The 26620-nt window shown below is 42.3% G+C and overlaps 2 protein-coding genes and 1 long non-coding RNA gene across 4 annotated transcripts in view; 1 reads left to right on the plus strand and 2 right to left on the minus strand.

Moving 5' to 3' along the window:
- LOC122620979 (chaoptin) overlaps nt 1-20966 on the minus strand; it is a 38562-nt gene extending 17596 nt beyond the window's left edge. The window contains exon 1 of the mRNA XM_043798689.1: nt 20630-20966. The gene's annotated coding sequence lies outside the window, so the exon portion shown is untranslated. The remainder of the gene's footprint in view (nt 1-20629) is intronic.
- A 1205-nt stretch (nt 20967-22171) lies between these two features.
- On the minus strand, nt 22172-22697 carry LOC122626649. The gene is made up of 3 exons (XM_043806979.1): nt 22566-22697; nt 22345-22506; nt 22172-22288 (listed from the first exon to the last, which is right to left on the minus strand). Exons 1-3 carry the CDS (start codon nt 22591-22593, stop codon nt 22230-22232), a joined length of 249 nt encoding a protein of 82 aa, XP_043662914.1. The 5' UTR covers nt 22594-22697; the 3' UTR covers nt 22172-22229.
- Nucleotides 22698-22751: 54 nt separating this feature from the next.
- LOC122626685 lies at nt 22752-24780 on the plus strand. 2 transcript variants are annotated; one of them, XR_006326727.1, is made up of 3 exons: nt 22752-22876; nt 24160-24395; nt 24448-24776. It is a non-coding gene; the product is annotated as an uncharacterized LOC122626685 (long non-coding RNA). The 2 variants fall into 2 exon arrangements; XR_006326728.1 differs by having other exon boundaries at nt 22784-22876; nt 24114-24395; nt 24448-24780.
- The last annotated feature ends 1840 nt before the right edge of the window (nt 24781-26620 follow it).

The raw sequence follows: 26620 nt of genomic DNA on the forward strand, positions 1-26620 counted from the left end.
GCAGACTGGCACTCAATCCCGCTCCCACTCGCCTAAGTCTGTAAGTTATTTCCAGTCAGCTCAAAGCTTCGGAGAAGTCAAATATATTTTATACGCGATGAAATATGGCTAAAAAGAAATTATATGTGGGAGGTCAGGATAGCACAAATTATACGGCTAAGCTCTGAAATTGGCTTGCAAGGAGAAAAACCCCCAAAATCAGGAGTCAACCAAAAAAATATTATACTATTGCTGAAAACGAAAAGTAGCCTTCACATGTCCTGCATTAATCTAAAACTGTTTTGCATTTGCAAAGTCTATGTACTATTGTATTTTTGCATTGCGCAATAGAAAAATTCTACTGATATGAAAATATCTGGGAATCAATCACATCAGTATGGAATCTGTATACCACAACTTCATCGCATCCGTCTTCCGTTTCAATTAAATAAATATATTCTAATTTAATAAATCTTATCTCGCCAACTGTTTACCGAAGCTTCCGACTGTCATTTGCCATATGCACAAAACATTAAACTCCGACCGACAGAAGGAAAACCAATCAGAAAAGCTTCAGTTCTCCGCCTGGCACTTTTGCTGATTGTTTTTCATTACGCTGATGGTGACAAATCGAAGTCTTTTCCCATCGCTGGACCATGTAAAACAAATGATACATCACTCAGTTGAGTGCGTATATATAAGTAGAATCAACCTTTATGCACCTTTCCCACACAAACACACATGCGATACATCAGATGGGACAAAGTCGAAGAAGTCAGGATGTTGGACGACGGGCGGCAGAATAAAAACGAAAAAGATAAATATGTCGTAAAAGTTTTTATTTGCGTTTTATTTTTTTGATACAGAAAATGACTAACTTGTTGGCTGACAGACAAGCAGCAAACAGGCATCGCTTCGGGCCAGAAACAAGTGGTGGTCGGAGGGGGAGAGGGTCTGTGGGTGGATGGGTGGCAGGTCAGGTTGGACAGAGAACGTCTGTCACGCACACACGACCCCCCCGCCCCACAAAGTGGACCCTGCAGATGCGGGCGCTGCGTCCGTGTGACCCTCAACCTTGTCGGACCAAACTTTTAAAACAAGCGAACGGAATAAATGAGTGAATGAAAAGTGGAGTGAAGCAGTATCATGGATACTCTTTAAGGAAGAGATATATTTATATTGGTATTATTTAAAATAAAGTACAGGTATTAAAGTTAGTTAACAAGCTGGTATTTTCATTAGTTTTTTATTATAGTATTTTATATGTTTAAAACCCACAGAACTATCTTTAACTTAATCCCCTTTCCTTTTCCCTTTGCGTCTTATACGCTCATTTCCATAATATATGCGATACCCTTTTCCCACTTTAAGATGCGGCCAAAGAGCAAACTATACAATAAAGTGTCGATCCCCACAAACACTCCCATTACTGAGGAATCCTTTGCCGCCATCATCTTCCTTTGAGGAGAAGGACGAATGCCACGAAAAGGTCAACAAGGGGCGGGCTGCTAGGCGGGGCAGACCGCAAGTTTTTATTACGCATATAATGCCAGCGATTTGCCCAAAGGAGAGTGCGGGCGGGTGGGCGGTGGTTTAAGTGGGAGTGGCTCGCAGAGTCTGCATCATTTTTATACTTTTAATTTTTTATGCCGGTGACACAGTGACATGAAATGTCAACGAGCTGCAAAACAAACAGCAGCAGCAGCAGAAGAGAAGCAGCAGCAGAAGCGGCAGCAGCAAGAAAGTCCTGGACAAGGACCAGGATAAATATGATGAGCGTCCGTTGGGGATGATGTCCTGTTAGTTGACTGCGACGCCGACGCCGCTGTCGGCGACGACGCGAGCTGCGCAGCGCAGCATGAAATGGGAGCAAAACGTAGCATACATTTGGGAGTTGTTGGCTCGCAGTTCCTCCGCTCGTTTCGCCTCGCCCTATCTCTGTCGAGAATTTGCGAGTTTGTGCGATAATAACATATGTAAGTTGCCTCCCCGCACACAGAGCATGCATATGTGAGCATGTCGGTTTTAAACTCAGCCCCATAAGCTGCTCCCATTTATGCTCCTGCTCCAGCTCCTACTTCTGCTCCAACTCCAGATGCCGTTGCCGTTGCTGTTGTAGAAGGCCAACCAACGCTTTTTCGTCCCAAAAAATAAGAAAAGCAGATTTTAAAGCCGTCGCTCAGACGGGGATCAAAACTTTAAATGAACTTAACAAACTGTGAGCGTGTATTTAACGCAGCCAAACATGAAAAAGGTTCTTGGGCGAGCGATTACGTGCCAGTAGGTGTTCCCTTCGTATGTGTACGTATGTAAGTGGGATCATTATACGTATATATAATATCCTCAAGATACATTACACTTAATCGGCGTCAAGTCAATTAAGAATACGGCAAACTTTTGCCGGGCCTTTCGACGGGAGTACCTTAGTTAAATGGCTAAGTTATTATACCCTAGCAGGAGTTGCCTGAAATGTTTCGTATTTAATCTAAGGCCTTATTAAGGATATACTCTTCTTTATAAAGAACAAATTAATCAAGTAATTATGAGACACACTATGGCCATTTTATATACTGATTTATCATTATTTCGAGATCCCAGATAAGCACATTACTGGGACCATTCCTCAATTCGACACTTTACATTTTATCCACATACTCGCTTCCACTTTTCCACTATACAGCCATCCATTCAGTAGCTCCGATTTGCTGGCAAAAGTCTAAGGCCACTTCTTGGCCATATCTCACACCTTGACAGATGCAAAGCGATCCATCTTCGGCATGGGAGCTGCACATATGCAGTGGGTTTTATGAAACCATTAGCAGAACGGCGCAAACTTTAAGATACATTCATCTTGCGAGCCGTTTTAAAAAGAAACTTAGCACCGCACTGGTTTGACTCGGCACCGATTCCTTGGCCAAATAAATCACACCCCGACACAGACACACCAACGGAGATCCACATTCACATCCACACTCGCATCCACAGTTTAGTCAGTTCATTCAAGTGTCGTTTATCGCTTTTGCTATTTTGGCAGCGCCTTTCGCAAAACTGTTTTCGGTCATAAATATGCCAATTTGGCAGAGCGACCCTAACACTTTACCCTTAACAAGGTGATTTCCCGGCACTCGGGAGCTAACCAAAAAACCAGCCATCCAGCCATCCAGCTAGTCAGTCAGTCAGTCAGTGAAGCAGAGTCAGTCAGAACAATAAAAATAAAATTTATTACTCAAAGTTTATGGCATAGCAATAAATGTATCTTTTCTGCTGAGTATCTGTATCCATAAATATGCACCCATTCGCACCTACATGAGTGCGGCATGCGGGGGTGCCACATGTGGCGCCCAGACCCGCCAACACCCATGGCCATCAGAATTATTATGTTGCCCCACCCCAGCCCAGCCAATTTCACCCCATTCCAACCCATTTCAGCCCATTCCCAGCCACGTTCCACCCAGAGCACAACCCTTGATTCAAATCCCATAAAGTTGTCGAGTGTCTGTTGCTGTGATAGTTGCTACTGCTACTGCTGGCTATTCCACGTTGGTCGGAGCTGTTTGGCAATTGCCGCATCATTAATCTTACTCACGGAAACGGCGCTTAGGTCAAAGTTTTGAGTTCGGGTAATTTATCTTCGACTTGCCGCAATTATGTGCCCAGACGGTGCTACGATGGTGGGGATTCGAGGGGAGAAAAAACTAGACAATTTTGCACCGTGTGCTGACACCTCCGTTAATTCCCATCCCTCCGGCAATCAGCGACGCACCTGAACTTCAAGCCGGATGCAGAGGACTCTCATCCGCAGATGCGGGGAGATATGTATATTTACATAGAGCCCCACTCGCGAAAGGATTGCTCTAATAACTCTTTGCCTAAATAATTTAAGAGCAATTTCGCGCCCGCGGCACTAAAATTAAATTGAAGTGTTTACGGAAAACACATGAATTGCTTATGAACGCCGAGCGCCAAACTATCCAAGGCCGTTCGCCGGGTGGGCCGTACGGGGGGCGGGATTGGAGGCCTCGGGCGTGTCATGTTGTGCGGTGGGCGTGGTCGCGGCTCCAGTGTGCGGCAACGCTTTGGATATATGTATTCCATGCTTATCAAGCAAATGACAGTGCACGATGGAAACAGAAAGTACAGGGCGACAAACGAGTGATGACCAAGCAACCCCATCGCATGTGCACAGTGGCTGCGGCTGACAAAAATTATTACATTTTATATATAGAAAAAAGGAACTAGCAGGGATCTCTGAGATATCCTAGAAATCGTTAGTACTTAAGAACGTTTCTAAGTTCAAAAGCTTGTCTTAAGGTCTATCTTTATATCCATCTCAAAAAATACTGATAGATATCACACAAAAATAAAACAATATTCTTTAAGAATAATCCATATAAATAAGAAAGAATACAATTTTTCATTAAATCGCAAAAAATCTTGAAGACAAAAAAAAGCAAAATATGAATTATATTAACTTCCTTGACCACAAGTAAAAAGTAAAGGAATGTAAGGGCTTGCTTAGCAAGTTAGAGGGCAGTAATTATAAAAACTTCTTAATTTGCGTGACTTGCAAGCAGAAGCCTACAATTAAGTCACAATTTACTGAGTAGAAATGGTTTCTGAATGAACAATAAGTCGGGCCACTCTCACCATATATTGAACAAGTAGCTTTAAGTTTGTTACTTTCCTTTTCAATCTGCTGTTGGTATACATACAGCAAGCAACGTTAGCTAAGTATCTGTGGGATTAATGAGAATTTCCTTCAAGAGTCTCTCAGCCACTGCGTAATTCCCTGTTTTGGGCCACTGTTCCAGGCTGTTGTTATTGTTCTCGGGGCACACAGCCGCACAATTAATTGCGTAAACAAAACGCGACGGACGGGCGGGCATGAGCATTGAATTATTCAAATCATCTATAATTACAGCTGGCAACCCGCCGCTCGATTGCCTGCTCCTTGCCGTCCCTCCTTCGGTGCCACGCCCCCTTCGGCCCCAACGCATTTATCAATTAAATGCGAACGCAGCGGCAAATCCAGCAATTGCAACAATAAGAGCAGCAAAAGCAACAACAGCAGCGGCAATGAGCACATTGCTGGGCCAGCAATTAAATTATTAAAAGTTTGTCATAAATAAAGTGCGGCACTTGACAATTATTAAAATGAATTACAATCCAGCGAGAAGGATGGAGGCCCAAATGATGGGCCCCAGGATCGATGGGGGCGCCAAAAAGGATTGACTAAGGGAAAGGCCAAAACGATACATATACGAGCTTTTAAATTTATGCGCTGCCTTTATAGCCGCTTTCTGTGCTGGTGTGTGTGTACGTGTATGTGTGTGTGTGTGGGACGACCTCTGGGTTTATGAAATGCCAAGCGGCTGTTTTCGTTCTTATTTTTGCAACTGTTTAATCTCAATTACCAGTGCGAAATATGCAATAAATCTGTTATTGTTTGCCTTTATAACCGATTTGCAGGGTATGCTGGCCTGCTGGATCAACACAGCTGAAGAAACCGAAGAAAAGTCACTCCTGAAACCATTAAAAAAGTATACTAAATCATTGATGATTTCTCAGAAATGGAAGATAGGTACTCCTAGTAGATATTATTGTTAAGCTATAGTTTTCTTTTTAATTCGATATATTACACGAATACTCAAAATAGCAAGAGTCAGAATTGGGTTTGGTTTTTGATACAAACTTTTCAAAGCCAAGAAGGGGTATTCACAGCTCGATCAGTTTGCGGTTTTGGGGCTCTGCTGCTGCATGTGTTACGGTGTGTCAGTGGCGTTTTATGCCATTCTTTCAAGTGCCCCCGACACACAGTTGCTGCAAATGGCAGGCGTACCGCCATTCTTCTGCCTCGATTTGCCACCTTGCCCCAAACTCCGAACGCGTTTTATTTTTTGTTTCATGTACGAGGCAATAAAAACACAAATAATGGCGGCAGTTGGATAAAAAGAGGAAATGTGTGTGCAGGGGCCTGTGAGGAGGAACATACGCAATTTGTGCTGCGTTTGGGGATTGTTGTTGGATTGTAACATTTCTGTTTTCAGTTTTCTGTTTTCGGCTGCTTGTTGTTGTGTTTGGTTTATGCGATCCCTTTTTTGTTGCTTTGGTTTGGGCCCTTTTTTATTTGCCTGTTTGGGCTTTGTTGGGCTGATTTAAGCCTTTAAGCACATAATTTCAATTGCTGCATATAACACAAAACGGATTAATTTTGATTTTGACGTATGATTTGTGTGCTTGTGTATTTGTTTGCACGTAACATTTCAAATCCGTGCCTCTGAGTGCAAAATACCCGGATCCGAGCCATTAATGCCTTACCCAGATCTCTACCAATTTCGGCCTAAGTATTCGGCAAGGAAAATGCAGGCTGAAACTGGCAGGAAAATCCAATCCCAAAACCGGGAAAGTGCTCAAACGCATCTCCACAACTCAAAGGGTTAGTGGCGAAGCCGAGCCTTAAATTTCGACTCACAATTTGAAAGGTAAAATGTTGCCTAAAGTAAAGTATGTGTTCATGTGAAAGTAAACGAGGTCATGCCGTTTTTTCCAAAAAAGTTCCCTTCCGACTGCAAAAGGAAAAATATGTTTAGCCTAATTCAGGTGAGCGATTTTGCATTGCTGATATTGAATTAAAAGTACGTTTCTAATCTATTTAAGTAAAATTTAAAGGAAAGCTCAAACAGTTTAAGGTTTACATTGTGAAACCTTTTCTTATAAGCTGCAACTTAGACATTTATGAAAAGCACTTTATTTTTACATAAGCCTTTAAGAGTTTTAACGATTAAGTATAAACTTAGTGGCCTTGCAGTTTAATGCGTTAATAAATTTATTAAGCATTTGTAATTAAACTCTGACTAGAAATATCTTATATTTTCACTGCTCGTGCAGTGAAATCTTTAAAATCCATTCCGTTTTTAATTTAACCAAAAGGGGTATTTGCGCAAGCCAAACTGGACCTAATTAATTACACTTGATGAAAGAAGCGGAAAATCAAAAGTCTGCTCTAAATTTATCTGCGGTCTTGAAGCTCCCCGAAGCATCAACCACTTCAACCGCAGAGGCAACAGCAACTTTTGCCATACTTTTTATATATATACACTTACGTATACATTTATATGGAAATCAGGTTGGCGACACTTCGCTAACTAAATGGCTTCATTAGGAAATTAAAGCGACAATGACTGAAAAACATGGGAAGGCGCCAGAGAGAGAGAGAGGGAGAGGAAAAGCTCGGGCTTTTCAGTGGAAATTTATGAATTTGTGGCATGATTGGAGCTAATCACGTTGCCTGCCATTACCTAAAATTATTTCACATATAGCGCAACGGACGGGGGAGAAGGGGAAAACATTATTTAAATATCTTAATGCGTTAAATTTACGAGTCCCGGCCATGAGAATGGCCACGCATAAACTACATGATCACATACATATATACATATGTATGTACATATATATGTCTGAGGTACGGGCGGGATATTCAAATTCGGTCAGGTGTATAATTAAATTGGAAATTGTGAGCACACGCACAGGCGAAATGAAATACTTGGGATTTGGAATATTTAAACGATGGGCCATCGTCGCCCTATTACGCCGGCCACTTGACCGCCACTTAGGACCTGGCCAAAAGGTCAAAGAGCACAAAATTCACTGGAAAGCCATATACAATTTTCCAGGGACATGTCCCATCCCATTCTCAATTAACAACATCTCTTTCTCCATGTCCTCATGGATTCCTGGATTCCACTTCGCTGGCCGTTTTTAAAGACAGCAAATATCATTACACCTGCAGGAGAGGTCATGGGTCTGCCATCGCTCATTCATTCTTGGCCAATTTGGCGGACAGCCACCGGCACTTCGATGAAATGTGTGCCAATGTCTCCCCGGGGCATGCAACCCCTGAGAAAGCCACGGATGATATGCGACATGGGGGAATCGTTATAATCCTAATGAATGTATTAAAGTTGCACGAGAAATGAATGTAAGCTCGTCAGTGAGAGCCTGCAGGGAATTGCGTGGAATCAGAAACTGAATAAGCTTTCAAAGGTGCGCTGATCTAATTTTTTAAATCTTATTCTCTTTGAGGGAACACCAAATACCTCTATAATGAATGGGATCTTCCACCAATAACTTGTTGCCCCAAGGCATGTATACAAGCGGCGGCTCAACGTCTCAAGTTTAAATAACAAGTTGTTATCATCATATGAAATTAGTCACCGTTTTTTGTCACATATTAAATGAGGAAACTATAATATTATTTAATACTATTGTTTCAATGCAATTTATTTAGGAATAAGTACACACGTTGAGCATGCGGTTTGTTTTGGAGGTGCCTGGTATTTCCATCCCCAACTGCAAGTGAGTGTGTCACGTGGAGAGGCGCTTTCCTGATTAAATGCGTACATTTAATTGCCTGGCCTGCGACACGTGGCGTATAATTAATGACGTGAGTCAGAAGGACTCGAAACTCGGCTGAAGACAGAAGAGCGAGACAACTCAGACCGAACAGCATCTGAATAAGTCATAGGCCTTTTGGCTTTTCAATACGGCGGCAGGCAGGAAGTCGGGATGGAGGGTCGGCCAACATCCGTAGGACACAAATAAGCCATATCATTCGCATTTCGTGTATTGACTGGCAGTTAACATGGCTTCGCAAAAAGTTTGCAACGACTTGTGCAATTGTCCTCCGTGCATACCGAAGTCCCCCCATCCAAAGTACAATTGCAACTGTCATACGCACGCATTCCCCGGCGGCAAGGGGCAAGTTGTTGGCAGGAATCGAGGTGGAGGGAGGGAGTCCTCTCCGCACATACTCTCGTATATGTTTTGCCATACGTATATACTATATGCATTTGGCAACAATTTATAAGGGCAATACGTGCAGGGCATATGCCCGGGCTAGGTTAGACTTCCTGTCGAGGACATCTATGCGAGGTCCACGCGTGTGCATACCAATGTCCCGACCAAGAAGACCCAAGGCAACGTCGACCAGTCCAGGACAGGGCCATGCAATCCGGGCAATCGCAGCAAACATTTCAAGAACGAGCAGCGAGGAGGAGGAGCTCCCGGTAAACAAGGCTGGCATGGCGAACGGAAGGAAACTAGTGGCAACGGATGGCTTCGGGCCAGCTCCTGAGCTGTAGATACCCTAGGACTCCTTACTTACACCTTGCCTAGATTTGTTGGAAAGCCATTAAAAAGTACCTTTAAGTTCTTCATGCACTTTTTTGATTTCTTAAATGTAATTCTTTGATTTCGTTGTTATGCAAACACTTATTACCACGCCTTATTATTAATTAAAAACGAGATGTAAATAATCGTAGATCTGTGCAGAAAACTGCATTATGAAGCCCCTAGTACAGGGTACAAGAAAGGGTATCGCAGGAAGGCGGAAGCCAAGCCTGAAACTTATGTCGGAGGTGGTCCCTGAATTCAGCTTGAAGTTTTTCGAATTGCTCGCACTGCGCCGTCATGTCGCTCGCCCTTCTAGCCCGGCTTACCCTTCGGCTCCGGTATTACCAATTCGATAATAAATATTGCAAGCTAGACAACAAAAGAAGAAGAAAGAGCATATATTTGTATGTATGTAAGTGTATGTGTCTGCGTATTGAAAACGAATTCAACAAGAAAACGAGAAAGTTGCTTGCACAAAACGAGCGAAAAACAAATTAAATTCGGTTTGTCGTTCTCATTTTTTGCCCCACTCCGAGTTTTCCCTCTGCAACACAAATTTTTTTAGCAATTACGTGGCGGGGAGCGGGGGGCGTTTGGGGTGGCGGGGGGTTTTGCGAAGGCTGCACGAAGTCAACGATTTGCATAAGTTGGGCGTGGCATTGCTGGGGCGTTGTCGCATTGATTACAAGCGTGAAAATGAATTTCGATTATGCGATGAAGGCAAGGACGAGGGTTCGCTGACAATGTTTTCGTTGCTTTCTGCCAGGACTCATTGTCAGTCGCCTGGCGCCGCAAGGTATGCTATGATTTCAGCTCGGAATAAGCGACTGCAGTCGCCTGGTCGACTGACTGGTCTGTCGCTCGGTCGGTGGCTTCACAGCTGCGATAAGGTTAAATTCGCTTGGCTAGCGCAGCCAGATGTAATTTGTGCAATGCATACGGAAATGTAATCACAGGCAGTGCTCAAATCTTGCACACACAGTTTTCCACCGACAAATATCTGAGAGAAGAAAATAAATATACCAACCTAGCAACCCAAGGCCAATCACAAAAATTGCTTCATTTATTTGGCCACTTTATTGCAAACCTAGAGCATATTTTGCATCCTAGTCAACACGTAAAATTGTTTCATACAATTTATTGATTTATGGGCAGCCTTTGAGTAACTTGATTATGTAGGCAAACATATAAACACAAAATAAATAAGAACATGTCTTTGCTCAAGTAAAAGCATATTTTGATATTCTTTTACACAATTACAGTTCGATAATTATGTGACTATAAGTAATGACAAAAATCCTTGAAAATTGCGATTGAAGGAAAGTTCATAATTGACCTAATTAATAAAGAATTACAAATATCTACAGATCTTTATGCATTTCTATATTTATATATACAGGGTATAAGGAATATGAAGCGTTATTTATTTTCCATTTCTTATTCGCGAATCCACTTATGGTTTTCCTTTTCCGTTCCTTTTTATTTTTTGATCTATTCTTGTCCCGCTGGATTCGCAGTCGTCTTGAAAAATGTACTTTTTATGCTTCATTACGTGGCATCTTCCTGTTGTCAGTTTTTCTTTACATTTCGTTTAACATTTGTCACTTTTATAGCCGCATGTGTGTGCGTCTGTCAGTCCAAGTGAGTGTGCGAGTGTGTGAGTGTGTGTATGTGCCCTGGAAAATGCCTCGCAGCTGCCCATCTTCATTTGGAATGTTTTTCCTTTCCTTTCGTTTTTCTTTTCTTTCCTTTTTTTTAACGCCGTTGTGTCGCTCTAGTTGTTGCTATTGCTGTTGATATTGTTGCCGTCGTTTCATCAACAGCTGCTTCTGCACTTAAAAAAATTACTCACAAATTGTGAGTTTTCTCTTTGACTCAGAAGAATGCCTAATCATTTCCATAATCTTACCTGAATGTATCGATATTTCGACTTAAGTATGAAAGTTAAGTAGCAGTTCAAAATTGTTTTATGAACATACAAAAATGTTAAGGAATTATTTCTAGGTGATATGTTCTTATTAAGGATTTTCTGTTTGATTTAAGATTAAACTGAATTGATTAAACACAAACAACTCAAATTGGTTTGGAGTGGATATTTTTGTTTCTTTTTTTCTGAGTGGTCCTAGCAAACAGAGAATCCCCAAACACTTGGCCCAGCCTCTTTACAACTTGATTTAAGGTTCAGTGGATATGGCGCCATTCCGTTCTGCCCCTCGCCCCCACCAACTCCCCCTCACTCCTTGCCATCCCATGTGTTTGTCTCCTGACAAATGTCATGTTCAAATTGCAGACTGAACTTTTGACTTTTGACAACGACAGAGAATCAACGACGCGATTCCTTGATAGATATGAAGTGGATTTTCCCAGGAGTCAAGGTCGATCGTAAGCGAGGACTCGCAACGAAGGCGTAAGTGTGTGTAGCAGACTTTCTTAAAGAAGTTATACTTATACACAGTTACATCCAAATACATAATCTACAAACATCATTATTTAAATGTTCGTTAATCTTCCACATAATCCGTTATTGCACACATTAAAATAAGTATTTGTAGGCAATTGGCTGCACAGCTATATTTTACTGTACTTATCAATTAATTTTAGAGCTTAGCGCGTTTTTAATGTGTGTAATCCACTCTCATTATAATAAATACCCACTAATAACAACAAATGTCTGGAACGAAATATAAAACCATTCTCCGATGCAACAAAACATCAATATCAAAGCCATAGAAGCACGTCCGTAAATGATTGATTTTGAAAAAGGATATTAGGGGAATCTTTTGGTATATAATTATTCATTAGGCTGTTATTACACCCGAGGCTGAATTAATTGACTCGTCATTTCGGCGGTAACAAATCGATTGCCCGTCCATTTACGTGTCACACTTGGTCCATTCATTGTGATAAATACATTGATCTATCACCAGATGCTCCGGAAGCAAAACCCTCGGCGTAATAGCTTCATTACATTAGCGTGTTAAACTACTTAACATGGCGAAGTTCCAGCGTAACCTGTGTGGCGCCGCAGGAAGATTGAACTGGCCTAATGCCCGGGCAGATTGAAGGGGCGTGCCACATTAGAACTGATTGAATTAATCAGCCTCATTATTTTGCTACTATTTGGGGATTTAATGCATTTGCAAGCCATGTTTCAATTAGGCCACAGCCAAGGACTTTGACTCCCAGCTGCATAAATTGTCGACCCGAAACGAATCGAATCGAGTCGAATCGATTGGTATTGAATTGAATGGCACGGCTTGCTGGGAAAGGAATGTTTAATGTATATGTATAAAGAAAAGAGCTTCAAGCTTGAATACGGGAATTTATGTGGCTACGTGCAGGGCATTTGCCAGTTGAAAGAAGATGTCTCACCGCCCATTTGCCAAACGGACGCCCCAGAAGGAAGCCCTGCGATTGGGAGTAGGCATATTTAATGACACAGGGAGGAGTCAGGAGTCGGCATAGACCATTATCGGAATTGGTTATCCGTAACAAAAGCCAAGGCAAACACTTCTAACAAGCAAACAAATGTGTAAACAATCGAAAAAGCTAACAAAACATTTCTCTTTTTTAGAGAACAAATACTTGGCGATATACTCGTATATTTAGGCAAACAGCTTGAATTATTGAATTATTGTTTGGTAGTTTAATCAAAAAGTTTTCATTTCATATTTCGAATGAACAACCGAGGATTACCATTCAAACGATGATGATGATTTCGCAATCAATGTCCCAAATGTCCCAAAAGTGCCGAGGCCCCGACAGGTGACAAGCTTCGACTCACACACAGAGCCCAACACTCACATTCACTTCTTTTTGTGGATATATCTACAAGATACTTGGCACAATGAGGAAGAAAACAGAAGAAGATATATTACGTACATCAGGCATCCTTACTTATCCCACACACGAATATTGTATTATTTTCAATAAGCAGGCGACATATTGATAACAAAGCTTTGAAATATATACAGCGTCCCTTCCTCTCCTCTTCTCTCCGCATTCAGCTGCCCCGCTTTCTCGATCCTTGATTTCAATAGCTGGAAAATATTGAACACACGTCCCCTTGCCCCGAATCCCCGAAACATTTCTCCTTCTCCCGTCCACACAAAAGGAGATGACAGGACGAGGTAGCATCGAAGCGCAAAGTATTTTGTGCCAAAAAAGGAAAGAGAAATATTGTATGGTCATGTCATTGTATGGGTTATAAATGTATGCAGCGATGTGGGGATTAGACTACTGCTGGAAGTTGGAATTCTATTATATTCTCCACTCTTGGGCTGTGGACTGTGGGCCGTGGGCTTTGGGCTGTGATGATGCCAGAATGATGATATGAGTGCAATGACAGTAGAACCGCAAAACCAACAGAGTCGGAATGAAACTGCTGAGAATGGTAGTGGAAAGAAAGGGAAAAGCATTTAAAAATGGCAGACAGCAAGAGCAAAAGATGCAAATGAGAATCGGTTTATGCCTCCTGCTCCTGCCTCCCATGCACCACATGCCTCCCCTGCCCCCTCTGGAGCAGCTGCTTCCCCCACACTCGAAAGTTAACATACATCCGTGCAAGACCACAGTCCTCCACTCAGAGTCAGTCAATCACTCCTGCTTCGATTACAGCAGAAGGAGTGACATTTTTAGTTGCACCAACACAGCAGAAAAAACCCGCAAAATGAATGAAAAGCCAAGATGGGAGAGGGCCCAATCCCCGACTACACCGACTACACCCCCCTTTTTCATATGGCGTCTGCTGCTGTCACATAATCCCCTTTTTCAATAAGATTTAAATTTGCATTTGACACATATTGGACGAGGGCAGCCGAAGACGAGGGCACCGACAACAGCCCAATCCTGTTCAACAAACCAACGAACGACGGTGTCGACAACACCTCACAGAACTCAGAAACCTCTGCGAATGGGAAACTATATGCATATATCTGCACATAAATATTTCTTCAAGTGCCTGGGTGTGCGTAAAACATCTTTGCAACAAGGCGAGGATAACATGTGATCCCATCCCAGCATTTGAAACTCAAAAATTGCTGAATTGGTAAGCACAGACATATTATCGTAAGCCCGTTTTCTCATATTTGGGATAAAGGTTCCTGACACTTTCCCTCGGCCAATAATCAATCTTGGCCAATTGGTCTGTCGAAAATTGGGCATTCAACAACAATCATTCTTGCAATACGTATTCCAAAACTGATTCATTTCAACCAGGTGCTAGAGAAAGTAATCAATGAATTTTATTTTAATTTAGTTTACACTTGTCGGAAGAGGCCTTAATCAATCATAACATTTAAAGCCTTTGACCATTTATTGAACTCAATAATATTTACGGATTATAAACTACGTATCTCGAATGAGAGCATGCGAGATGATATCCAGCCTGCTTTCGTTCATACACAAATATTGACTGCACCTGCCAGCAAAGCTGAGCAGATCTTAAATATTCCGCACTTTTCAGCCACCACCCACTTGGCCAACGGAGCGCATTAGCATAGGCTCCACAACAGAACATATATTTAACCTCGGCACATGCATATCGGAGGAGAATGCAGTGGCATTGCCACGTGGAAGAAGGGCATGGGCGTGGGCATGGGCTGCCAGGGGGTGGGGAGGGGTTTCGTGGGGACAGGTGACAGCTGAGGAGGAGGAAAAGGGGGCCGACGTCAGAGGTGAAAATAGAGCAAAAGCTAGTTTACAATAGAGGAAACTGCGCGTCATTAGCATAGCTAAGGGAATTGTTTTAGTTGGTTTCATTTCGTTTGCTGCGCTGCTTTCGCTGCAGCGCATGGTTTGAATGGTTTCGATGGTTTCGATGGTTTGGACCCGCTGAATGAATGGGTGTGGCATTCTGGGGTTCTGGGGTTCTGGGGTGGGCGGTGGGCGGTGGCCAACATGGCTGACATGTTATGTGATTTGATTTGGATGCCCCGCAACACCGCCGTTTCTGTGCAGGCCTGCAAGTGGTCGGCGGCAAATGGGGGTAAGTACGTTTTGGTTTGGAAACCTCATTAGTTTGACATTCCAATATGTCAGATTGTGGCTACTGGACACTGGCTACTGCGGCAAAACCAATAAAAGAGCGCCGGCGAATTCCGGGAGGGGTTGCTGGCTTCAAAGCAAACGTTTGATGTTACTGAGATGTAACTCATTTATGAAGCCTCGATATAAAGTTGACTTTTTTAATCAAATCCGAAAAAAACTGTGCTTTTGTGTATAGAAACTTGTGCTGAAAGTGGATGATATATAAAGTGTTACGGAACCTAAATGTTTTTCACATTCTTTTGTATTTTTTTTTTAGGAAAAAACCAACAGAAATGTATTATTTTATATCCACGACATATTGGACAAATGTTCATCTGAAGAAATAATCTTTTCTATTGAAGTGCAAAATCGAATACCATTTTATCTCTTTCTAATATTCTGCCATTAGGTCCTGTTATCAAACGACTCATTCTATTCTATCTTTTCTAATATTCTGCCATTAGGTCCAGTTATCAAGCGACTCACAACTCATCCCTTGTCCCACAATGGATATCACCGTATTATCATCCTCCACTTACGCTCTATCTAATTGCATCTAATCTAGCATTTCAATTCCTGTCGCCGTTCCCCGTCACAAAGCCGGCAGCTCCTCAATGGCCAGACACCCACTTACTCCATCCGACATATGCTCATTCATTTATCATAGTCGCCATGGCGATTGTGCTGGAAACCCCTTCGGGTTCGGCAGCCTCCCTGGCTCGCTTCATTAAAAAGTAAGCCCTTTTAAATTGGCCCCGTTCCCACTCATCTAGCTCCTATCTCCTAGCTCCTAGCTCCTAGCTCGCCAAGCCATTCCATTCCATTCCGCTTGCCAAGAACCATCCGGCCAACAACCAATTGACATTCATAGAAAGCAACGAGACTGCGTTCTTTTCTCCTCTCCACTCCGGTTTCCACTACTGGTTACTGGCAACTGGTTATTCCCCTCCATATTCAATTTTTTTTCTTTTTTCGGATCCTTCTCAAATCGTTTTGGCCTGTTCATCTTTTTTCCGACTACCAGTGTATGGGTGTGTGTGTGGGGCTGTGTGTGTTTGCCTTTCAATTTGCTGACTGCTGCGTGTGTGCCCAGTTAGAGAAACATAATCGGGCAATACTTTTCCAGCTATTTGCGTGGCAAATATTTTTGCGGAGCCCGGAGAAAGAACCCAACGAGCCATCGAAGCGGAGGCAGCAACAAAATTGTCAAAGGGTTCGGATTTTCCATGCGCGTCCTGGTTTTCGGTTTAGTTTCTGGCTCTGGTGCTCCCGGCTTTGGGCCTGTTTGTCATCAGCTCCATATCTCAGGGCCAATTTACATTTACGAGCCGACAGCCAAGCAGCCCGACAGCAAAGCAGCCAACCAACCGGGCTGCCGTCAAATATGTTAAATAACGAACTATTTTGCATTTTTATTTTATTCTTTCTCGCCCTGCTGATATCGAACTCGCAAAAGTGGGTTGTGGTTTCCAAGCGAGGAATGCCTTGAACGTCGAGAATTTGTGTGCGGCTTTCAATGAGGAATGTGTGAGAGGCTCTGCCTCTGCCACTGCCACTGCGTCTGTTTCTGCTTTTGTGTCTGCCTTTGGTATATGTACGTATGTATGATTGTATGTCCTCCTCCCTGCTCTGTTTACACAGCCATGTCAATTTAAATCTATGTCAAAACACACGACTTAGTTGAGGTTTATTTATGTCGGTCTGCCCTTCTACCGCCGACTGCCTCCGCCCCCGCCTCGCCACGCCTCCCCTACAATTCAATAAAAAAATAAGGCAGCAAAACATTCGGAAAGCGGTTTTTTCCACTTTTTTATTTGCATTTCCGAGTCACGTAAAGGGATCTTCGGCACTATCTGGATAATATTCGATTTCCACACGCTCCCCTTTCGCCGCTTCAAAGCCCTTCGCAGTGGGCCAATACCTTTTAAATTGGTTTGCCTGACAACGCCTCGCTCAATAAATATCTAATTTCCGCAGTATGTGTGCTCGTACAATGTGTTCGCTTCGAACTTCGAATTAAAGTGGGAAATGCTCATTTTATTTAGCCACCCATTAAGTGGGGGCGTGGCCGGGCTTAAGCCCATCGAGCGTATGATTAGCGTCAATCAGTGAAATCGTGGACGTTTAATTAAAAATCAATCAGTTGCTGTGACATAAATCCGAATGGTTCGATAAACAGTTTATGTAGCCAACGTTTACGATGCGTAGGAAAACCTGGCTTTTAGCCTGAACAATTTTCTGGGGGTTGATACTTTGAAAATTTTGTAGTGGACATCAATCATTTTGTTGCTCGGCCCGGGCAAAGTTTCGTGTTAATCAGCAGAACACCCATAGCATGATAGATTGACTCCGTATTTTGTGTGACCAAGGTGAGGTCTTAGTAATTAGGGGTATGGGTTCGATTGGAAATTGTGGACGTCAAAAAATTGTCCGTTGTTTGACTTTGAACTTTAACTTTCTAGGCTATGGCGCTTTTTCCTGAAAAATAGTTTTTTCTTTCAGAAGTATTTCGGTTTAATCCCGCACGGAAGCCAAAGTATACATAAAATAGTTTTTTATGATTACTAGAATTTAAATCAGTCGAGTCTGGTGGGTGCTAAAAAAAGAGTCTTCATGGACCACCAATAAAAATCGGCATGAGAAATGCAAAATAAAACAAGAGAGTAGATAAGCTCGACTATCTGAAACTCAGGGTTATAGTCGGTGTGGCATTCTTTTAAAGGAAACTTGCACAATTTAGGCGTCTCTAGGCTCTGCATGCTTAATATCATTAATATAATATATTTCTAGCAAATAGTTTCAGAGATGGCGAAGTTTTTACGGACAGAGAGACGGACAGACAAACATACGGACAGACACTTAATAGAGTAAAAAATGCATTCTTCTATTTGTTACGTACTTTTCTACGAACCTTGCATACCCTTTTAATCTAAAGGTAAAGGGTATTATGAAGTACATGCATAAACATTTTTTATAGCGTTAAACGTTTATGTGCAATAATTTGATTTATTAATCTCATTATATTTTATTGAAAAATCAGCCCCAAACTCCATAAAGTCAATCATCCAGAGTGCCGTAAGGCTACCAAATAATTTAGTCGACGGCATGATATGGATATTTTGTTTCTCTGGACCGGGTGTTCATTATAATGAGTTGATTAAGAGCTAGAGTAAACTTTCGATCCTGGCTAGACCCTGGTCAAGGAAAATTAACTTCGAGTGCGAAGTGTGGGAGGCTGAAATGAACTCAGTTTATGATTGCCTTCACGCCTGTCTGGTCATTAACCTAGGCACAACTTTGCCCCGAAAAACACATTTGCGGTCCCCGCTCTTGCTTTTTGTTTTCTTTTTTTTTTTTGCATTTTTAGTAGTCCACAAATAAAACTTTTTTTGTTTGTTTATCCATGATGAGGGTAGGACAGAGATTGCTGGGTTGGGGGGAAATGTAGGGACAGAGGTCCTAAAGCATAAACAGATCAATAAAACAAGGCGAAGAAGAAAAGCCGACAGGACGACAGGACGACAGCCGCAAAACTAGCTGAGGAATTCACCCAAAAGAGGCCAAGAAACAACAGCGTCAACTGGCGCAGTTCCCATGCAAATTTCTCCAGACCTCTGTATCTGCAACACCCCCTCAGAGACTCAGAGACCCCAAAAACCCGTAGAACAGAAAAGCCCACAGAACCCAGAGGCACTGCGAGGACGACACTCTCCACGCCATTAACTGTTGCCCGTCTATTTGTTTGTACAAATAATGTGTAAGCAGGCATATTTTTGTCAACGAGGCTAATTTCTGTCACAGATTTACGTGACAATGGCCCAGGCAAGAAGCGAGAGCCCAGAAACGCTGGGAAAGCCAAAGAAATCCGCATCAACACGCATACTCGGAATAAAAACACAACAATTACAAAACAGGTTTCGTCCAAAGGAGTGGGTTGGTGGGTGGTTCTGGACAAGTCTGGCAGTTTTTGGTCGAAATATTTTCGTTCCTTCTGCTGTCAGCGAGGTTGCTATTCGTCGTCGTCGTTTGCGGGCAGTCCGTAAAAGCCATAAAAAGAAATACACCAAGCAGGCGGCAAAAAAAGTAGGCCCAAAACAAAACTGAGCCGTGAAGAACCAGCGTCGAAAAAACTGGGTTAGCTTGGGTACTCCCCCGAACTTTCCCCATCCTTCCCCACCTCCGTGCCATTGTTGCTCCTCGTTGTTTCTTTTTTTTTTTGTAGCACCTATGCACCGTTTTTGCTCTTTCTGAGCGATGCAGCCTGCTCCTGTCCGTCTTGGTTATTGTTGTCCAAGGAGCTCAATGTGTGACACATATGCAGTCGCCCACTCACCTACTCTGCCACTCCCACTGCAACACGCCTTCCCCGGATTTCTCAGCTCGTTCCACTTCTCTTCCATCATCTTAAAGACCAAAGACTCTGATCCAAAAATGTAGTTGTTGAGACATGTTTGAAACATCTATACGATGTTTTTAATACTTCCTTCAAACAATCATCTTTGTATGATGTTGTCATGTAAATTTCATTCATGTCTATATACAACCATTGATTTAAAAACATCCCCGCGGTATTATATTTAGCATATACTAATTTCTTATTGTTGCTTTCCCATATTACTAGATATTTTCATTAGTTTTGAGAACTGGAAGTGGACACCGCACTCCCTCGCCCAATAGATTTGAAATTGCTACAGCCCGCATATCTGTTAATATATTTTATTTGTGAAGTCTACAGACAATTCGACTTAGTCTTAGCTGTTATCTTAGATGTTTGTCAAATGGCTGTTAGTTTATCAATAGCTTTCAATAAAACCAACTACTATCATTGCTATCATCGATGGCTCCCAACATTGGAGGGTCAAATTAAAACCTTTACAAAGTCCAACCTGATCCATGACCAAATCGAAATTTCATCCAGTCCCTGGGACTGCAATGCAAACACCCCGAGACATTTTCCCGATGCCTCGACTGATCTGTGCAGCAGGATGCACTGACCTGGCCATCAGAATCGGTGATTGACGCTGATATGTTTGCCACATTTAATTGGGAAAGTGGGTGGCGGTGGGTCACCACTCCACTACACCCACCCACCCATCCATCCACCACCTTCCCGCCCGTCGAGGTTGTTTATTGGCTGACAAGTGCTGCACATCCGGGCTGCGTTTGCGGAAATGAGCAAATGACTAATGACTGACCAGAGCGAAGCCACCCAAGGCGACGAGTGACCCTTGCCCACTCTGTTTCTGTTTCCCTGCTTCTGTTTCTTGTTTACTGTGCGCTTCAATTAAAGCATCTTGCAGGAAATTGAACTTTTAGTCAAGTGCCTGCTCGAGTGGGTGGTTGGGACTGGGTGATACTTCTGGAGGTGGTTGTGGGAGGTAAGTGAGTGGGTGGTTCTTCGAGACAGCGACGGCGACGGCGATGGCGACTTGCTCATCAATCTGTTACGTACTTGACTTGTGGGTGGGTTCGTGGGTAGGCGGCTGTTCAGGGCTTGAAAAGCGTATCCGTATCCAGTTGTTGCATGTGCCTAGGTTACTTTCCTCCCGTTCGTTTGCTTTTTCTGCTTTCTTGCCACTCGAGTTTTGATTACTGATCACTTCACTTCGCAATCACCGCTTGATTACTTTTGTATCATAAGCACTGCCGGATCTCTCGACCGATTCGATCTCTGGTTAATGCTTCGTGGCTCTCAAAGCCCATCTATTTGTGGTCACCATTTCGCGGCACCATTTTATCTAGCCGGCTAGAGGTACGAGATGTTGCCGTTACACCAGCAACATCACAATACGGGCTGCCACTGGGGCAAGAACGATACTCGGCGATGCTCACGCGCCAAATTACCAACGTGCACTGGCACATCCGTGCCACATTATGCGCATTTTATGGCACGTTGGCGACCTCGACACTCGCTTCGTTTTTAGATCACCCGACGGCGAGGCATGCAACACGGAAATTGTTGTCCTAGGCGCAACAGACCCGCAACCGAAGCCCCCAAAGCCCCGAAGCCAGTCGCCACGACCCAAGTCGCTGGTGAGAGAGTCCATAGCCCGAAGACCTCCGATTACCGGAGCATCTGGGCATGCGCCGTGCCTGAGCCGGAATTAATGTGCCATCTGGCAATGCCCTATAATCAGGCGGAGTATTCAAAGAAATTCTAAACTGGACGTTGACTTGATGGGGGCAAAGATGAAGATGGATGGAGAGTACAATAGGTGGACGGGGGGAGGGACGGAGCGGCCAGATTCAAGTTCAGGTCGCCCTTTGACCGCAAAATTCCGGCTGGCAGCTAATAAACTCCAGAAGGAGCCAAATTTGTTGTTCGAATTTATTGTGGAACATTCTTTGCAACTAACCCACAACTAAGACTGATAAATGGCCAAGCATACTGGCAATTTGCAAGTTCCTGCCAGTTTTTAGAGCACTCAGTTAACCCCAAAAGTTTTATATGCCTCATCTAGGAGCGGCCCATTTCGGACCTCTTACCCAACACCCAACACCCAGCACAGCTTCTTTGGCTGTTTTTAATCTACAATATTAGCCGGTAGTGATGTTTCAATTAATTTTTAAGGTGCACCCAAACTGGCCAAGATCCGGAAGGCACAGAGATGGTTAAAGATATATGTAGATGGAGGCTTTAAGATGCAGAAAGAGGGCAGAGAACTCGGGACGAAGCCAGAACCGCATGCTAAGATATGATGGCAGATGCCAAGTAGGATGAATAAATGGCTTGGATGCAAAGTTTAAATTTTTCATAGTTGGGTGGCTCGGTTTGCTTCGTTTCGTTTCGTTTGGGCTTGGTTTTTTCTGGGGCTTGAGTGGCAAAGTAAAATCTACCTCATCTTTGTCTTCTTGAGGTTTTCATCGGTCAAACTAGGTAGCAAATGGACTCTAAGCACTGGCAGTAGATTATTGCATTCCAACGTCATTTCGTTATGGTTAAGAATTATACTCTCCCGATGAACTAAGCAGCAAAACATTAGACAAAACTAAATTGTTTAATTTCTTAAAAGAAAAACCTTTAATTTTTTCTCCAATTGAAAGCACTTTGTTTAGTTTTTACACATCTTAACGCCCGACTCACAGAACCCAGACACGGTTTTTACGAATTCTAAAAATATTTAAAAGAATATAAAATCAGGAAAACCCTTCAAACAGCAAGCTCACTGGCAAGATTTTTCTTCTTTCGTCGGCAATTTTCGTTTTCCAGAGCACAAGCACTAGTTCCCTCAAAGAAACATTTTCCATCAAAGTTGCAGGTGGGCAAGATGCATTTTCCGCAAGGCTTTTTGCAGTTTTGTCCACTTCCAAAGCCGACTAGCATATAAGCTGTTCGATTAACAATAGGAATAATAAAAATATCCAAAATGTCGAAATCTTAAGCTTACCAAGAACAACTAATAATTGCCATTTCATAATGGCAGCTGGCGATTGAAACTGAATTTATTAGCCCCAAGTACATTGAGTGTAACGTGAAATTGGTTAGGGTTTAATGCATTAAAAAAGCATTACAATCCAATTAAAACTTGACAGATTGTTTTACATTTGGTATAAGTTGGTATAATACGTTTAATACAGGCTTAAAATTAACTTATAAAACTTATAAGTCCACTTGATTGACTCATTGGAGCTTGGGAAGTACCTCCCATTACTATTCCCTATTATCGGTTTAACAGAAATCTATTAAGGTGGAATAAATGTAAGAAAACACTAATAACATTTTTTTACAACACAACAATTGGATTATGCTTCACAGTAACAAAACAGAGGAAATTGTTGTTCTGAAAAGATTTGTTAAGCTTTTTATTAGGACTTTAATGCCAATTTTCCATTGTAAATAGCATAAAGTTAACTTAGTTTGGTACAAAAATAGTCAGATCCACAATTTGAATCCATTTTAGGTGACGGTCATTACACAGTGTAATGGCCACTAATCAATAATATTTTTACTTAGGAATTTATAGCTTGACAATTGGAAAAAGAATAAGTACCCTTGTAGATCGAATAAATTCAGCCATAAACTGGCAATAAAACTTATGTATAAGAAGTTATACTCTCGGTCGATTTGATAAGCTTCGAAAATGTAATCTGATTTTTATTGTACTGAATGCAGCAATGAGCGAAAGCGAAGAAAATATTTCAGAGTGATTTGATTTAAAATGCATGGGAAAATAACTTCAATCTGTTCAGGAAATTGTTTAGGGTGATTGAACGTAAGCCGTTTCAGCTAATCCGAAAAAAATACATTTACAAATGTCCTTCGTGATGCTCAACGCTCTGCACATTTAACAAACAATTTTCAGTCAATTGTGCCGAAACATTCCCCATTTCGATTCAATACCCACTGTAGTTCAGAGTTCCACTCGGTTCTGCTGGGCTCCGCTCATCCTGGTCCTTATCCTCATCCTCATCCTCAACCTCAACCTCAACCTCAAGCTCATCCTCGTGCATCTTGTTCTTGTTGTGGTTTAATGGATTTGCAGTTTGCAGTTCCTTAACAATTCCATGTTATTTTCGCTTTTTTGCGTTTCCTTTCTCGCGCTTGCCCTTTTCGTGTTGGAGTTGAATTTTCGCAATCGCCCCTTTTATTTTTTGTATTTGCTTCGGTTTTTTCTGCTCTCATTTTGTAGTATTTTTTGTATTTTGGTAATTGCTTGCCATTGTTGGTAGTGCTGCAACGATTGCAGGGCGAACTTTCCCCAATGGAGTTCGCAATTGTTGAGCATTGTGCGACTAAAGTAAACTCTTTAAATATCCCCCGGTTGAGATCCCTTTCCTCATGCCCACCCCCCTCAGTTATCAATCGAAGAGAAATCAAGGAAAAGTTTCTTTGTTCTGGGATGAGGGCAAATCTGTGCCTTCAAATTAACTCGTACCCAACACGTATCTAATTTCATTTTCACTACATGTGTGGCACATAAAAAACTAATTCAAAGCGCTCAATATAATTTATATCCTATCTGGACAACAAACAAACAAAAGGACACCAGCAGCACAAACGGGAAAGGACGAAACGAAACTCCAGGGAACCTGGGACCTGAGACCAGGACCAACGATGCTCAATCGCACACAGCAATCAGCCCAAAAAGGCGAGCGATTTTTTTTGTAATTTTTATGACCCCAAAAGACGCATCAATTCCGAAGGGCAGATCTCCGAACAAAGGACCCCAATACACACCCAATAAGAGAGGGCGGCCAAAGCAAACTTATTTAAAGATGTAAGCGCAATAAAATAAAATAATAAAAATACAACTTTTCACCCATCCTCAGAGCTCACCCAAGCGTCCAAGCGTCCTCGACATTCGTAAGCCTCCAGAGCGAGGGAAAGTGGGTCCTCGTCTCCGACTATAAACTGTTCCAAGTTATCTAAAGTGTTAAATCACCTGATGCCGTCAGCATGAAATTTACGCACATAAATCTTTCGGGACCAGCCCAAGTCCGAAACTGAGAATGGGCCGCAAAAAAAACATAAACCAAACATAAGCAGGCCCCTTAAACCAACGAAAAACACGGCACGAACAACAACTCAAAAAGCTAGAAAAGCGAGAGTGGATCGGTGGGTTCTAAAAAAAGGAGATAAGTATGGCAAATAAACCTATGATTCACGTCTTTGTCTGGTTTTTTGTAGATGAATGAACTTGAAAGTTCAAAAATAAAGGTTTAAGGTTATATAAGCTGATGCTTATTACATAGTTAATTGAAAACAAAAGAAAAGGAACATTTTATGGGAAGTAACTTTAAGGTCTTTAAAGAAATTGAATCTCTAATGATTTCTTATTATATTATGCTTATGATATCTTCAAACTAAAATCTCTCAAACACTTCTCTGTTTTCTACTGGCATGAAAAGGTTGCCCAAGCAGGCCGTTGACAGTAGACCATCCCTTGCCACATTTGAGCCCACTTCTGCCCCCAATCGTTGGGGCCATCTTCCCCAATGTTCCCCGAAAAATAATGCATGTGCGAGTGCGTGGAGACCGACCTTTGAGTTAGTTTGTGTATATTTTATGGCTTTATAAAAACGCTCTGACCTGTCGAAGTTGAGCGGGGTCAGCGATGAGATGCACGGGGTCGAAATGTCTGGATTTATTTTTTCGAGACTATCATATGCTGATTGATTGATGCGGGTGATTGGACCTTAACAGGGGATTTCGAGTTGCGCCCAGTTAAATCGGAAGTTGTGATCGGAGAGTCCGCTGTTCAATTGCCCGTTTTCTGTTCTCGCTTTTGCTGCTGGTGCTAGTGACTCCGCGATTCCCCCAAAATCTACTTGGCATGTTTTTAACAACAAAAGCGTGAAACTTTTGCTCCGTTCACCCGGCCAGGTGGGTGGATTAGCGGGCTCCAAGGGGGTTTGTCGCATCAGTGGCAGCATCAGCAACTGGAAAATCAACAAACAGCGCAGTAAAACTGTTTCAAAGGCAGCGAAAAATAAAAATGAAAATAAAAATAACAGCACTAACTGGCGCAATAATACAAGCAAACAAAAAACCAGGTAAACGATGCGCATTGTGGTGGGTGGTGTAAAAAACAGTTGGCAGTTGGGAGCTGGGAGCTGGCAAGTTGAATGCTTTGGCAAACGGTTAATGTAATGAAAATGGTAGCGACAATAAAAAAGCGCTCACTGTGTGCACAGGACACAGTTTCCTTTTCCCACAATCGATACAAGTTGTTTTCCGTTCTTGCCTTTCAAATCTAAAGGCTTGACAGCTCACTACAGGACATCAATTGTTATGACATTTGTCGTATAAAGCTTCAGATTGCCCACAGCATACACACCTGCTTATTGTTATCGAAATAACTTACATTTGAGTATACTTACTTTAAAACATGAAGGTCTGACCTTACCAGAAACCAGATTCAACGGCTTTAAAAAAATAAATAAAATAAACAAAATGGGTCAACGGTGTGGCTATAGCTCCAGTTTATTAGGTAATGGTTTAACTTCTTCTTTTTACTATTTATTTAAAACCAAGCGGTAATTAAAATGTACCTATATGAAGGTTAAATATCACGATAAATTAAAGAACAACTTATTTTGCAAGTTCATTTACGCTTTATTCTTGTTTTGTTTATATCATTTGATATATAATGCTTAGAAAATAGTTTCAAAATATATTGACCGATATCCGCCGTTCTTTTAATAGCATTTCAAAGACATTTATCTATCAATACAAGTGATCGTAACTAGTCTCGTTCTTCACGGAGAAATCAGTGCACCTTTTAAGGCCTCAGTTCGGCTATCTGGTTCAGCTATCTAGCTTGAAATGCTTCCCCAGAGGCCTTCAAACAAACTGAAATTGAACAGAAAGGAAGTGCAGAGGATAAATAAAAGAAGCAGAGCTAAGTTACCTGTGAATTACCTTGGAAAACTTGCCGACAACTTTGTGCACTTGCCCCCTGGAGTCCCCCCCGGTGAACCTAATGATCCCCCCGACTGTGTG

Source organism: Drosophila teissieri, chromosome 2L (assembly GCF_016746235.2).
Source record: "Drosophila teissieri strain GT53w chromosome 2L, Prin_Dtei_1.1, whole genome shotgun sequence".
Classification (NCBI taxonomy): domain Eukaryota; kingdom Metazoa; phylum Arthropoda; class Insecta; order Diptera; family Drosophilidae; genus Drosophila; species Drosophila teissieri.

Bases quoted from the DNA above. Each gene is read 5' to 3' on its own strand.
- LOC122626649 (XM_043806979.1), bottom strand. From the start codon at position 22,593: ATGAAATGGCAATTATTAGTTGTTCTTG. The intron at 22,507-22,565 runs GTAAGCTTAAGA...TTAATCGAACAG, and splicing joins GCAATTATTAGTTGTTCTTG to CTTATATGCTAGTCGGCTTT. The intron at 22,289-22,344 runs GTGAGCTTGCTG...AAATATTTTTAG, and splicing joins AAAGAAGAAAAATCTTGCCA to AATTCGTAAAAACCGTGTCT.